Source organism: Manduca sexta, chromosome 11, assembly GCF_014839805.1.
Source record: "Manduca sexta isolate Smith_Timp_Sample1 chromosome 11, JHU_Msex_v1.0, whole genome shotgun sequence".
Taxonomy (NCBI): domain Eukaryota; kingdom Metazoa; phylum Arthropoda; class Insecta; order Lepidoptera; family Sphingidae; genus Manduca; species Manduca sexta.
In genome coordinates, this window is record NC_051125.1 from 5314789 (window position 1) to 5330060 (window position 15272).

General features: G+C 33.1%; 1 protein-coding gene across 2 annotated transcripts in view; it reads left to right on the forward strand.

The window, feature by feature from the left end:
• LOC115442957 (apoptosis-stimulating of p53 protein 2) overlaps positions 1-15272 on the forward strand; it is a 228154-nt gene that overhangs the window by 39703 nt on the left and 173179 nt on the right. Inside the window, exon 4 of one of the 2 annotated variants that reach the window (XM_030168253.2) lies at positions 5348-5437. In XM_030168253.2, coding sequence (XP_030024113.2) covers positions 5348-5437 — 90 coding nt within the window. Of the gene's footprint in view, positions 1-5347; positions 5438-10179; positions 10601-15272 lie in introns of those variants that run through there. The other variant, XM_030168262.2, reaches the window with a different exon arrangement.

Below are 15272 nucleotides of genomic sequence, written 5' to 3' on the forward strand. Positions count from 1 at the left end.
AACAGCACATGCGACTCGTTACTAGCCGTGCAAGTTTCAAAATTTGCAGAATTCAAGTTACATAGTATTACAAAAATGCTACCACCAGCTAATCAATCTTAATCTAATAAATGTTGTTTATTGTGTTTTATAGTTAATTCGTATTTTGTCTCATTATATTGAGTGACGTTTAACATCAGAGGAAGCAAGAAAAAACATTGTGAAGCATAATACAGCGGTCATTTGTAAGGCGATTAGACAATTCGCAGTTCCGACAAGGTATGACGCTTGCACACTGTGAATGATACATGAGGCCCGACACTTACTGATTCTTTTTCTTAGTGTCAATTATTATCATTATTTACTAGGATAAGTGTCTTCTTTGTGATAATTGTCTAGGTACTCACCATCCACAGCTTTGTCTATGTCAGTGTGCAAGCACTATTGTGTTCAAGTAAGGGCATTGTAGCTCCTTGACTGCCTGGTTGGCGTAGTTGTAATAGCACGTGTACAAATACAACTATGCCACCGAGTCGTACTTTTAGCGTGGTAAAAAATACGACTATCACGCTGACGTTCTGGGTTCGAATCCTGGGTCGGACTAAAATAATTGTGTTTTTCTATCATAAAAAAATTACTCAGTCGCAGTTAATAGTCAGGAAGTTGTCGGTGTCATACGTCCGTGCATCGGAAAGCACTTAAAGCTATTGAACAACAGTATTTAAATATACTATGTATAGACAAATAGAAAATTGTTATGTGTACTAACACTTCGCGTACATGACACATCCTAAATCCACGAGAGTGTCCCACGTATGGTAGAGTCGAAACGACTGCTTCCATTTCGCTTAAAAATTAACATAAACACTACATACCATTTACAATTAGAGTTTAATAATTAATGCGGTGGTATTCGTCACCGCACGTTTTACAATCGCATCGAAATTGCCAGCTCTTTCAATATTCAAAAGGCTTTGAAATTTCCGCGGTGGATTCTATTATTTGAGGTTAAATAATTTGTGGCACTGGGAGTGTATATTATAAATGCAAAAGTAATTGGCTATTAAGTTTTATTTCTAAATAACTAAACCGATTTTGCATGCTGTATTACTTTCTAAGAAAGGATATATAGGGTATTTTTTTAATGTCACAAATGCTAAACGAGAGAAACCAAGTTTACAAGCCAGTGTGCAATAAATAAATATACAGACATACTTAGAAATACCGATACAAGACCCAGGTCTTAGAGTCTACATTCTTAGTACATTTTGGATGTTCAATTCGCATAATAGTACCCGGAACACAATCCCTCTAAATAACGACTACAATACTTACAGAAATTGTTGACAACAATTCCCGTCTTGAGTTCGTGATTTGTTTTGCAAAATGACTCGAAACGGTGAAGCTATTACTCGGAATCTTAAAGTTTGTGAGACGGAGAGACTATGGATGTAATCATGTTAAGTAATTAAGTGGAATGTTGCATGTGATTTACGAGTGGTTTTTATCGAATCGTGCAAGATTAATTATGAATATGGTGTTCTTTTTTTGTCGTTCGTAATGCGATAACAGATTTGAATTAATTAACAGACTCGACTTCGATATTATGTTATTTAAAATCTAATAAGGAATATTTTAAAATTAATAAAATTATAGCATATATAAAATTATCATAAAATTGGGTTTGATACATAACGGACAGAGCCCAAACTCCCAGCCACTTACAGAGGTATGTTTATATAAATAAAATGCAGGTGTAGTAACAGAATTATTTCCGCGTCGGGACTACAATTTGCATATTATATCACCGTTATCCCGCCGCCATGTCACTGCATGGAGAATTGATGATTGACTCTCGGACATTGCAGAAGATAAAAGCTTATCTCCAGTTAGATGTTGCAAAAACAAGACCCCGGTGTAATTGCGGCCCTATCGAGTTCCCCGTGGGAAAGATATGTCCGAAATGTCATATCCCCTCAGACTGCCGGCACTTATGACATTGTTTCGATCTTAAAATTATCGGATTACATGCACTTACCAGCATTTTTCTTGGTTAATAGTTTTCTTGTTGATATCAAACTGGCCGTTTAAAAGAATCTTTAGATGTATAGACATTTTGTGTTTGGGAATTTAGATTTAATGTTTACGAGCATTCCTGTTTAATTATGTTTTGTCACGATTTATTTTAATATCTGCTGTATCATTACCCGCACAAAAATGCACTAATATAGTATTTGATTGTATTCATAAAATAAAAGAGCCTGTACGTATTCAATTAACTCAAAACTTGCACAAAGTAAGATTAATAACTTGAAAGTATAAAATTGGATCTTTCGTACTAGTTCGAATGATTCCATTATATAACATACAATAGAACATAATAACGATATCCCTGCTCCCAATATTGGATTGCGGCCACGTAAGAGAACAAAATAAATGTCTTTTCGTAAGTTCCGGACAGCGAAAGTCTCAGATGTATAGCAACTTGTGACCTCATTTCGCAAAGTGACACGACTTTATGGTGTTTCTCATAAATATTTACATATTGTTAAGTGTGAGAGATTGCCTGTTGTTCGTTGCAACTTCGTTTTATTTATATTTCACGCAAGTTATTTTTTCCAAAGCTAACAAAATTCCTTAACGTTTGTAGGTAGTCAGCAATTTTAAACAAATCGTATGATTATTAATAATAATAATTACTGATTTTCAATTTTATAGATGAATCAATATAGAATTAATAAAAATGATATCCAACTATTATTGAAATATATATCAGTGGTAGAGAATACCTTTGGCTTTAAGCATTTATAGCATATAAATGTAATGTATAAAATGCAAAAATAAATAAATATTCCGACCAACTTGATAAGCACTGTCGTCAGACTGTTGCTGTTATTGTTATAGATACTCATCATCATCATTAGCCAAATTCACTGCTACATAGATCTTCCCTAAAGTTTTCAGATGGACCTGTCAATACTCAATAGATCCTCTATAATAATGTTTATACTATACCTACTCAATTTCTTTGTAAAATGTTTCGACTAAGCAGTTAAAGTCATGCCTTAATTTATAATTAATTTGCAACACTGCAATCAGATAACGAAATGTTAAAACAACGGTAACAACGCTTTGTTCTGCAAAATCTCACAATTCCGAAAGGAAGTGCTGACGGAAATAATTTGTATTGTAATGACGTTGCTCATCAGAGTTACACGGTGTCTATAAACATTTGCAAAACTCAGTAAAAAACTATAATTTGGTGTAATTGGCAACATGTGAAACACGCGACGATGTCCGTGGGCAAATTATGTTAAGGGCCGTGTGAGTTGCCATCATTTGTAAAGATATGTACCTACAAAGTAATTTCACGGGTGCATAAAATTAATGTATTCGGCGCTTTTGATTGCTATATTTTTAAATATGAACGAACCTTTCACGATTAATTAGCGTATACGAATTATTCAAGGACGTAAGAATGAGTATTTTCTAGTAGAAAAATTATATTGGCTGCTTTAGGTTTCGAAAAATAGATGTAGATAAAGCGTATTTTGGATTTTCTCTACCCGTATGGTACGCCTATGCAAACTTTGCAATATGTTGTTAGGATAAATACGACTACTATTTTTGAACACAGACTTACCTATATGTTCCTCTTTTACAAAAAGAATAAATATAAAGAATTATTTCCTTATTACAGAATCACTCATTTTTGCACAAAGATCTAGTTTAACTATCCATGATTAAATAACAAAGATATTACCATTTATAAATTGTAATAAGCACACAAAACTGTAAGAACAACTCCTATCAAAATTTTAAAGTATGGATGATGCGCTAATTATTGCTTCAACAATTTGCGTAGGCGCTTACTTCGGATATACAGACCGTCTCACGAATCCAAGTATCACTTTCCATGTAATAAAAGGAAACTGTCCATCACAACACCTACATTTATTATATAGTTAAGGGTATTATACGACTTTAAAATATTTATGATGATGATTCAAATTCCATTAATGATACCTTCATTTTACCCTGTGGTTGGTGTAGTGATTATTTATTTTCAAGGTCTATCGAGTATCGACTATTCCGAGGAAGTTTTACGGTTGCAACTCGCAATTACAAGTACTGTGGGATTTCTTAGATAAATTGAAATCTAGTTTAATTGAGAACGAACCGATATGTTGATGGATTTATTACCTTGTTCAGTTTACTTTCCTACGTGTATTGCTAAATAAACTATACGTTTTACTATTTTATTTTGTAGAAGGCTTTCGTAATGGGTATAATTGATTTTAATCTTAGAAAAGTTTTTGATTTTTATTATTATTAATAATATAAATGTGATATGAGTTCATTTTAATTTGCGTTAAATAATTTTTAATTAAAACATTTGAGGTCTATATTGTGGTTTGTTAACATTAACTAATCAAACCGCAAATTTATCCGGAAGTTGTAAATTACCAGGGTTATTTCTATAATATCGTTAGGGTTTTGACGCCATTTAGTATTCCGTTTCCGTTTTTGGACAAATATTCTAGATTTCTTATTTATGTATTAACATTTAAAAGGACATATACTTAGTTGATGTTTTTGACGATTTTTTATAAAGTGTAGGCAGATATTGTAACGTAGACTTCTCTCATAATGCTGCAAAGTCTTTGAAACATCGGAAGAAAATTATAATTAAAAAAAAACCGGTCAAATCCGAAAGTTAGTATTATTTCAATGACATTCGCGTAAACATAAGAAATCATTATTATTTATTTGCTACTGTTACGCAATATATAGAATACATCTATATAAGAATAACCATTATTAGTTAATTTATTTAAATTTACTATCTAGGCATTTCAAACACTAAGTAGCGTTGGAGTCTTGTATTAATTTTAAGACCATATCTAATTAAAAACAAGATCATTTTGTTACATAAATGATGAATTGCGTACCTTTGTGGAGTTTGTATGGGGTATAAATAAATAATGGTTCTTTGAATTCGTATTCTTATTAAAGTAGTTTCTAGAAAATGGGGTTTGTGATGGAAGTTTGGATCGCGTTGTTTATTCAAAGGATGTATTGCGAGAAGGAATAAATATGAAAATATAAATAATAATTATATTAGAAGCAGACTGTTCGATTAAATGTTAGTTTCGACATTGATATTTTTTCGGGGTTTAAGACGGTTTCAGACCAGGGTGCTGAGTTAGTGTAACCTAACTCTAGTAAACTACCTTTGTATTAAATTTCCATAGAAACGTAAATTAACGTAATTTGGAAGTAACTATAGTAACTTAACACTTCATACATAAAAAATAGCTAAGTTATTATATATATTCTTTATGTAAAAATATTGTATTGTTTCCAGTGCACGTTTTACGAGACACCGAACTGCCTTTGGAGGTGGCATCAGCTCTGGGACCTGATGTTCAGTTTGTACTCAAATACGTTGATGAAGGTGAGTGGAAAAATATGTTATTATTTATTACATTTAATAAGATTATTTCGCAAAACTTATAAAATAAAATAATTATATTTTTAATCAACTAATGTAAAACAATTAGAATGAATTGTGAATATTATAATGGTTATTTTAAGTTAGTAATTAGAATTAAAGCAAAATTGTAAAATATATTTTTTGGTTGCGACATCTAATATGGAGAGGACTGAGAACACAGAATTATACTAGTCTTTTCTTTGCATGTGCATAATAAACAATTTATTTTAATATTTAATACCGTTTGTTATCTTTTGAGTAATATTTTAGGTCATTTGTAGTTTTGAAATGATTATGATGCATTTAAAAAATGATTATTTTGCTATTTTTTATTGTTAGTGCTGTAGTGTTGGAATATTTATTGCCTAATAAGAAAATATCGATACTCAATTAACTTTAGTATGTTGTGTTAATATTAATGATTTTTTATTATTGTATAGAATAATCACGTAGAAACCATACTAAATAACAATTGCGTCTATCGCCTGTCGCTACGTGACATTTATGCAACAAAAATTCTTTGTAACACTACGAAATAATAATTGTTATGTCAAAAACTACACAATCGCCGATAATATTTGACTATGTAGAAAATCTTGCACCGTAATTGAATGGTGGTTATTTTGTTGCGTAACGCGTCTTCTATTGTGAATTATTTGTCGAAAATAATAGATTCAGAAATCATATAAATATCGTCAAGAGTTGCAATAGATTTTTACATTTTATGCTCAGTGTTAGCCCGCAATTTGAAATTCGTGTCGGATACGGTGATAGGCTCACCCTTTATCACATTATGGGATGGAATACACATTACACATGGCGAAAAATGGCTACCTTGGCTGCACCGCCTACTCCTTCGCGGGTAAAGGTTGATCTTTGTTGGGTATATTGTACAGTAGGAATATAAAACAAACTCAAGTCCTTAATTTCGAAGGGGAGACAGATGGGTAACTATTCCACCACCCTATGCGGACTTTATATCCGTCCCATGATATTATATAACGAGTCCATCACATTATATTAACAAGGTTTGTTACAAAAAACGTTAAAAATAACATTAACGAGATAGTATGAAAAAGTCTAGTATTTTTCGCTAAATATTTATTGAAGCGAGCGTTGCGCGTAATTACTCGGCTTATTTGTTTGGTCCCCTCATTGAGGGCTAACATAAAACTGTCAGAGGGGCTGGGGAGTGCCAATCGAGTTATCGGTTGTGCCAGTTGTGTTTCATTAGCGAATGTCTCGGCGCGATGGCTAATAACTGTCACTTTGTTTTGGACGTTATCAGCTACGCCTCGGAAATTATTGAGTCGTGGATACGTAATCCTTGATTACTTAGTGCTAGATGTTAATGTTGCTTTTCGATGTTTCATTCTCTTAACCGAACCGAATTAAATATTGATTTTGTATGTGCGTTATGAGTCTACATTGCACTGGCGAAGTGTGAAATGCTCTAAGGGAACACAACATATAGGTACTAATATATTATGCGGTCTGCAAATCGTTCTAATGATTATAATTAGTTTTATGAAATTTAAGCCGACAGAAATCGGGTTTTATGTCCATATAACCGTTGACCTTTCGCCACTGCTACATTGCACGAATTATTAATAATTAAAAAGGGCACATTGTAATGTATTTTCAAGTGTTATTTTACTTATGGTTTCTTGATGGCTTTAGTAATTTGAATATGTATTAATAGCTTGTACACAAGTTCGAGTAATGGTAACGTTAGAAAACATTAATGATTGTAATAGTATGATTATTTAATGATTTTCGCGATTTAATATCGACGCTTGAAAAGCAAATATATCTAAGCGACAAATATCTAAACAGCAAATGAGTTACATAATTATTTGGAATAGCCAATTTTTTCGGCGTCGTTTGGTCTAGGTTTTGCTGTGTTAGGACAATTTTAATGTCATTTGACTATATTTTTATAAATTAAGTAGTTTTATTGATATGAATTTTCTTATTTAAATCAAAACTTTAAATTGCACTATTCAAAAGTTTGTAGATTAGATAATATGATTGCCTTTAAAGCGTCGATATATTACTATCGAAACTTAAAAAAATGTTCTTCGTAATATAGCACAAAATTAACAAAATGTGGTAAGTAAATTTTTAACCGACTTCAAAAAAAGGAGGAGGTTCTCAATTCGTTTCTAATTCTGGATATCAGAAAAATTTTAAAGCAAAATGTTGCATTGATTGGATTTTTCCCTGATTTTCCAGCTCGCATCATAATTGATGTATATATAACAGAGATTATACACCTTTAATCTTGTTATGTGTCTGACATCACTCGACCTACGGTTTAATGCACCGAGCAGCCCTCAGTTACGTAGGAGTGTTAGTGTAGTTTCCACTCATTTTTATATTGTGGTGCGATTGTGGATTATTATTGAAACGGATTAGAAATATGGTGACTTATGTCGGGCGTCTCAAATATATAGGTAAAAAGTACTACTTTTAGAGCTGAATTTTCAATCGACTTATATTTATTCTCCAAATAAGTAAATAATTGTAATCTGAGTGAACAGAGAAGTTTAAAAAACGTAGATTATCCATACAAGTGTAATTTTTAATTTATTTCTTACGATTGAGAAATTAGCTCTTTATAAAATAATTTTGTTTTCATAAGTTTTATTTTATTTTATTTTATTTTACAATTTTAGGAAAGCTTACAGACTAATTATAAAAAAATAAATGTTTAAAATTAGCTATGTTTCAAGTTTGCTGATAACAAGCTTCCACATATATATATATATATATATATATATATATATATATATATATATATATATATATATATATATATATATATATCTATATAAGCATGTACCACTATAAAAATATTAGGTAATAAACAAAAAAAAATATAATTGAAAATAAAACTAGCTTAATTATAACATGGATAGGCATAATAAAAAAGAAAACAAACAGAGAATGGAAAGAACTAAAATTAATTAAAAATATAAATGTAAATATAATTGTACAGTTTGAGTTGAACAAGGTGTATATGGTGTATAAGGTGTATGTTGAACAAGGTGTATGTTAGTAGTATTAAGTATTAAGTATTAAGTTGTTGTAATAGTATTTTTTTTTCATGAAAACACCGTTTATAGTTCTTCTTAAATATTAAAGTGTTGTATTATTGGAACTTTCAAGTAAATTATTATTTAAAATAAAGAAAAAATTGTTTCCAACATGATAAAAAAAAAAATTGTGAGGAATGAGGATATATATGTTGAATCTATTCAAAATTTTTAATCGTATCAACATTTCTAACAAATTACGATCACATACATTTCTAAGTATAAACATTGTAACGGATAGGTTCCTTCTTTTGGCTAATTTGCTGCTGATTGATGGACGGATAAAGATTAATGGGCAGGAGCACTCTTTCCAAATTGGACTCTCGTCTCCAGAACGAATTATTAGTTTTTCTCCGAGTGTCGTCCGGGGCCGTAGTTGGGAGGGCAATGACCTACCTTAAAAGCGTTTACCTCAAATATATGATGTCGTAGTTCTTTACGCTACAAAACCATAATGGAATTGCTAATTGCCGATGACCAAAAATTTTGAAAGACTTATTTGCTTATATTGCGTGTGTCTAGTGTTAAAATTTAGAAGCATATTATCATTCATAAATTAGATTCTGGGTGCGGCCCTGGGACTGGTCCGTAAGCGCGACGGAATGTAATTACAATATTTATTCATGGGACGGCAGGCGCTATTAGAAAACAATGAATCTAAAGTCAATTTATGTTCGGAAGTGGAAGGATGAATTTAAACCGGACGCCACGTTTGCGCTTTCGCTGAATTTTAATACATTACTTAGAAAGATTGAAAGAAAAATATTTTATTTGTTTCTAGTTGTTCTGCGGTAGAAATAACGGATTGGTTTTTATTGTAGTAATACTTAATTCTTATCCCACGATTAAGATAATTGAATGTTTTTTTTTAGTTTATTCTGTTATAATATGTGATGTAACGTTTAATTTTTAATTTTGAAAGTAGTAAGGTTTTGCATCTGTTATTGCGTGGTAACCCTGGTCCCAGGGGAATGATAATTTCCATATGACCTTCCTGTTTTATGATGGATGCAACAAACTGTTGACGAGCTGCTTTATTAAACTAATATAATATTTTATGAATCGCGTTGGTATATTAATAACATTGTTCAACCGGTTTCACGTTATTCTATATTATCACATTTAAGTTGTAAGTATGTATTAATAATATCTTCAACTTATAATAATATATTTTTATTATTCTCTTAAGTATACGGAATGTATTTTTTCAACATTTCGTATCACATTCAAATAAGAAACAGGTCTCCAGCACCGCAGTCGAACTTCGAAGGATTTACATCAGTATCTAATCTGAATACAGGCCCCATTGCATATTAGTTGGATCATTACCGTAGTGGGTAGCTGATAATACTACTCCGTACAAAATACTACGTTATCATCGAACCACAATCAAGAAAACACTCACACACAAAACGTGGCGCACACACACTCTTGCATAATTCACCTGTCGCTGTGGCTGTATGGAGAGGCTTTGCGCGAGCGCAGGTTGTAACTTCTCCCACTTTACTACCCAAAGGTGATACCTGTCTCTGTCGCGTACTTGGTGTTAGAAAGAGACGAAACATTCAAATATCGTCGCTAAAGCAGCATGCGGCTGCCATGCCGACCGGACGGACTGGATCAACGGTCTTTCTCGCGGTATAGCGGGGCTAACTTAGTTTTAACTTAACGTCGTAGGACGGCGATTGTTTTATTCGATTTAACGGCCAGTTTTCAGCAATGTTGCACTCAACACGTCACAATACGAATTAGGAGACGGTCTGTGTGTTTTTATGTGACGAAAAGTGTCAATTTATAGTGTTAATTTTGACCGATGTGCCAGTTATACAGCCTTCAGTCGAGTGAATGTTTAAATCACGCCATGTACCGCAGTGTTATGTAGGTTCGTTAAGTGCCAGTGCGAAGTTAAAGTTCGAAATTGTGGTGAAGATAAAAAAGGTTTTATACGTTGACGTTTTGTGCGACTGTGTTACGTGAATATAAGTGCTTTTAAAGGATTGAGAGATTAACTTCAGCGCCACACAGGGTACGTACCGTATGTAGTGTTCAACTTGCTGCAGAACTTAAGTAACCAAGTACCGTTATTACAAAAGTTAATATTAAGAATTCCATGCAAAGTGATTCGATTAAGATTAGTGGAATGTGGGTTGCCGAGTGGTTTATCATTACTTCTATAGCCGGATAAATATAGGCCGTGTTGCTAATACAAGAGGCCCGAACCTCACTTATGTTTTTTATTAGTCTGTGTATTCATCTATTTTGTATAGATGTAAATAGTTCGACAGTTTACTTCCAAGGCCGTTTATAAAACGTGTGTTGTCAAACTACATATCACCGTGACTGATGACTAAAAAACAATTGTTATTATAATTGTTACCCACTCAATGCCCTTTTCGTTAGGTGGGTTGTATGACGTACTTTTTTATTTACACTTTCTATTGAGCAATAAAACATAGATCATCATTTTCGAACAATTTTAATTAGATACATAAACATACCTAGATAGTATGGCAAGTTACGAAATTATTAGCAAAGCCCGGTCTACTAGGTTGGCTTAATTAATGTTATGACTAAATTAATGTTCAGTCAACACGTATGGCTCCGTCCTTTAATTAATTGCAAGGCCACATTTTGATTGTAATAACTTAATTTTGAATTTAGGCGCCAATGTCCTCGTGTAGCTAATTTCATTTATTCAATATGAGCAATGAAATTTTAACATCGTGACGGGGTTTTAGTTATGTAATTCATAAATTGTATTTAGGGATATGCAATATACATATATTCGTATTAAAAAGTGTAAAATGTTATGGAAAATATAATGCCATTTTAAATAATATCTAAATACGATCTATATGAGTTATGAAATATATTGAGAAATATTATGCGTGTGTCTAATCATAATACAGCCTCGATAAGATTGCCGGAGTAGCACGCCATTGTAAAAATATCAACGCGCTAGACGCGTATCGCACGAGATCCCAGAAACAACGTGACCATTCAAGACTACCTTCAACTGTTTATGAGAAAAAACAATTCTAAATTCAAATGTTTATTCTTTTTTAAATATTTCCAATCGTATTTTCTTTTTAAATTTATAGTTATAAACCTCAAAAGTATCAAAATAGAAATTCGAAACAGTTTTAAAATATTCACTTACTCTTTTAAAGTGCCTGTGCTACATAAATTGAAACTTTATTTCAAAGATATAGTGTACAAAATCTCCTCATCCAGGAAATTGTACGGCTTTACTTATAAAAAATCTCCGGTGCCGACGCAGCACATTCCAAAGATGCCTTTAATTAAAGCCAGGTAAAGCCGGGCGAGTGTCGTTTTCTTTCCCCGTGACGGTAATGTCTTTACTAATAGGGTTGCCAATAAAAGTGTTTTTATCTCTGGCCCCTTTTGAGGAAGCCATTTAAGAGATTTAAAGTTAAATAGTTGAATTGCCAACCCGCTTGTGTCCACGTCTTTTCGGTTTCCTTTGGTGAATTTGATTAAGTAATTTAATTTTCTCTACTATTTACCTTCTTTAAGGCATCCTATCATAGCATGAAATCTTTAAATTTACATAATTGGTAGATTAATACTATGATACGTTTAATGTTCCGCGTCAATTCGTCACTATTCAGATTTATAAATTAATTTTAAGTTATATACTCATTATTAGCAACAAATTAAAACTAAACGTGTATGTAAAACGTATTTATACGTCGTTGTGATCGAGCATTGAACTCACCAAAATTAATGACTTCCCACACACACATTCGCAGTACATTCTTATCTGACACCCATGTATTTTGTATGAGATTGTTAATAAATAGCACCGCTTCGATCGACGTGGTCGAATTTATTGCGCGCAAACTAGTTACCTCTTTATTATGTTTGATTGCCATGTTCTCCGCACATAAGTGTTTTAGAAGCGGATATTGGCGATATACTTAATTGAATGTATGAAGTTTTATTTACAACCACCTTGATAATCATTATACGAACATGATACGTTAAAGTTTCTTGTAAACATTGGTTATGTTTCCTCACTAATAAAGAAATCTGGAAAGTGATTAGCATCTATTACGAGTACGTGAACAGTAAAATGGCATTGGAATGTTACTTATTCGTTGCCTTATACCACGGAATATCCGAATAAAGATTTTGCAATCTTATTTTGAGGCCTTATTATTAAAGAGCACCAACTAGCATTCCAGTTTGATATCTTATTAGTCGAGGTGACTATTTACCAACAAGACAGCGCGGTTGAAAATGGCATTTACAATGTAAACAGCCGTGATTGACATTAACAAGATGTAAACATTGCGAAATAGAGATGGTGTGGGGAACTTGTGGCCCCTTAACCCCCTAAGTAACGTGTGTTCGACGCATGGGCCCCGCGTGGAATCTCGTGAAAGTTGGCCAACGTTCAAGATCAAGTGGATGGGTCATCGGAACCAGTTTGGTGAATCGGCAAGTGTAGCTGACGATGAGTTAGGAATCCACTAGCAAACTGGTTCGTAATTGCCGCTAAAAACTGTATTCTTTAGGCATTTGGTTGAGCTTACCAGGGCATTTGGTTTTACTACGGTGTAAAATCTAAGGTAAGATTGCCCCGTTTCGTGTTGACAAACTGAAGTTCTCGTTCTTGGCAAAAAAGTTACTAATTATAGGTAACATACCTGTACCAAAATTTGATTTCTTCAAATGCCATTCGTATTTGTTCAGAAGCCGTACAGAAAACAGACTTAAACACAAGTGTGGAAATTCCCTTGCTTAAGAAATATTTAATATATTTTTATCGAAGCATATTTTTTCGTTTTCTAAGCATCGTCAAAGCTTTATGCTCACACCTCGAAGTTGTTCGTTTATTTAAAATTCCGATTCTCAACAATGGGATCACATATTACAAAGCTAGTATTACGCGTTTATTTACTTACAGAAATACAAACATCGTATGTAACAATGTTTACATCTTGAATGAACGAATTTGTTTATTGCTTTTGTGTTCACAATTTTCATTTAAGCGCTGTTGAATCAGTGTGCGTCTTATTATTATAATGTCTTAAGTTGTACATCAATTGCAATTTAAAGCGTTTTTATGCTTAATTGGATTTCAAAGGGAGCTGTTAGTAGATTCCTAAGAAAAGCGCGACATTTACAGCTAAACGTCTGCTTCAACATTTTAGTATATTGATTTAAATGTACTTAAAGCTTAGCATTAATTTCTTTAATTAAATTCTCGTCTAAAACAGCAACTAGCCAACTAATTAAGGGCAATATTAGAACTACCTAATTGACTTTACGCAAAATATTTATAATAGACTAGGTGAAAGCGCTTTTGAGAGTAGAAGCTTTATTGTATAGTTGCCTAGGAAAAAACCATATTAATCCAGGACTATTACTGCAATATTTACTATATTTCAGTAAGTATACCGTTTCATTAATAGCAGTTCAGCCGTTGTTTTACAATGACTTAATGTTAATAAATCACATTTATTATATTAGTAATATATCACGATTTCAAACGCTTCTGGTTAATCCCGTATCCGTAAATTTTTGGCTTGTTGGTGCGCCGCGCCCACGTCTTATGGCGTGCTAAGCATGCTTTGACGGTGCAGTTTACTTCCAAATCTGACACAAAGGTTCAACTATGTTAAGACTTACTGCTAACTTAATTGGGAAATATACCACGTGCCGGTTAACGCTATAATTGGGCCGGCAGTTTCTTAACGTGCAATATTACAATTAAGATGTGGTTTATTAAAATAGGGTTTTTTTATATTTTTGGCGTCAGATGGCGTGACAAATCATTATGTATTAGTTATAAATATTGCTATTTGTTCAAGAATGTATACTATATTTATTTTTGTGCTATCGTTATAGTTCCCTTAAATCTTAAGCTTGGTAAATTTCAATATTTTTTTACAAAATCCGAAATCTTTACTCTTTAAATCATCATTAACCATATGAAGTCCATTGTTCAACAAAGGCCTCCCTTAAAGATTTCCAGACGGACTTATCAAAGCCGACCTGCATTCAGCGTGTGCTCTTGTAATAATCTATATTAAATTAACATTTCCGTTTTGTCGTATCGTAATAGAAATCATTCTTTGTCGCGTGATGAGTAGGAAACAGCTTAATTGTTCAGTCTATTAGTTCTGGCACTCACGCAACGTTAAACGCTGTATCCGAACCCGTGAAGAACAAAGCGAACTATACAAATGAATGGAGAAAAAAATCCCATGCGATTCCTCTCACGTGCCATTGTGAATTGTTTCTGCTATCTAAATGCCGACATTTAATTGTCGTGGCCTCATTGTCACTGCTATCTGTGATCGCACGACAATGGGCCTGTAGACATAGATTACCGGCTTGGAGATTAATGTCGGAATTAGTTTTGTTTGGATATGTTGGGACAAAGGTTGGATGCCGGCCGCGGGTCGGTTGACTAGGTGCGTTCCTTGCATGGACGTGAATGACTTCTTTACATTGTATGTTGGATAGTGAAATGATTGGGGGCATTACTCGCAGTGTTTATTTTTATCATTGCTTTATTGTTACATAAACTTGTTCAAATAAACCGTATACGTCTTTTCTTCCCGAAGGCGAAGGCAGAATCATAACTAGTGCACCCACACTTCGCTGAGGCACATTCGTCTAACGATGTGGAGCGAGTCCGCCTTATCGGGCACATATTGACCAGG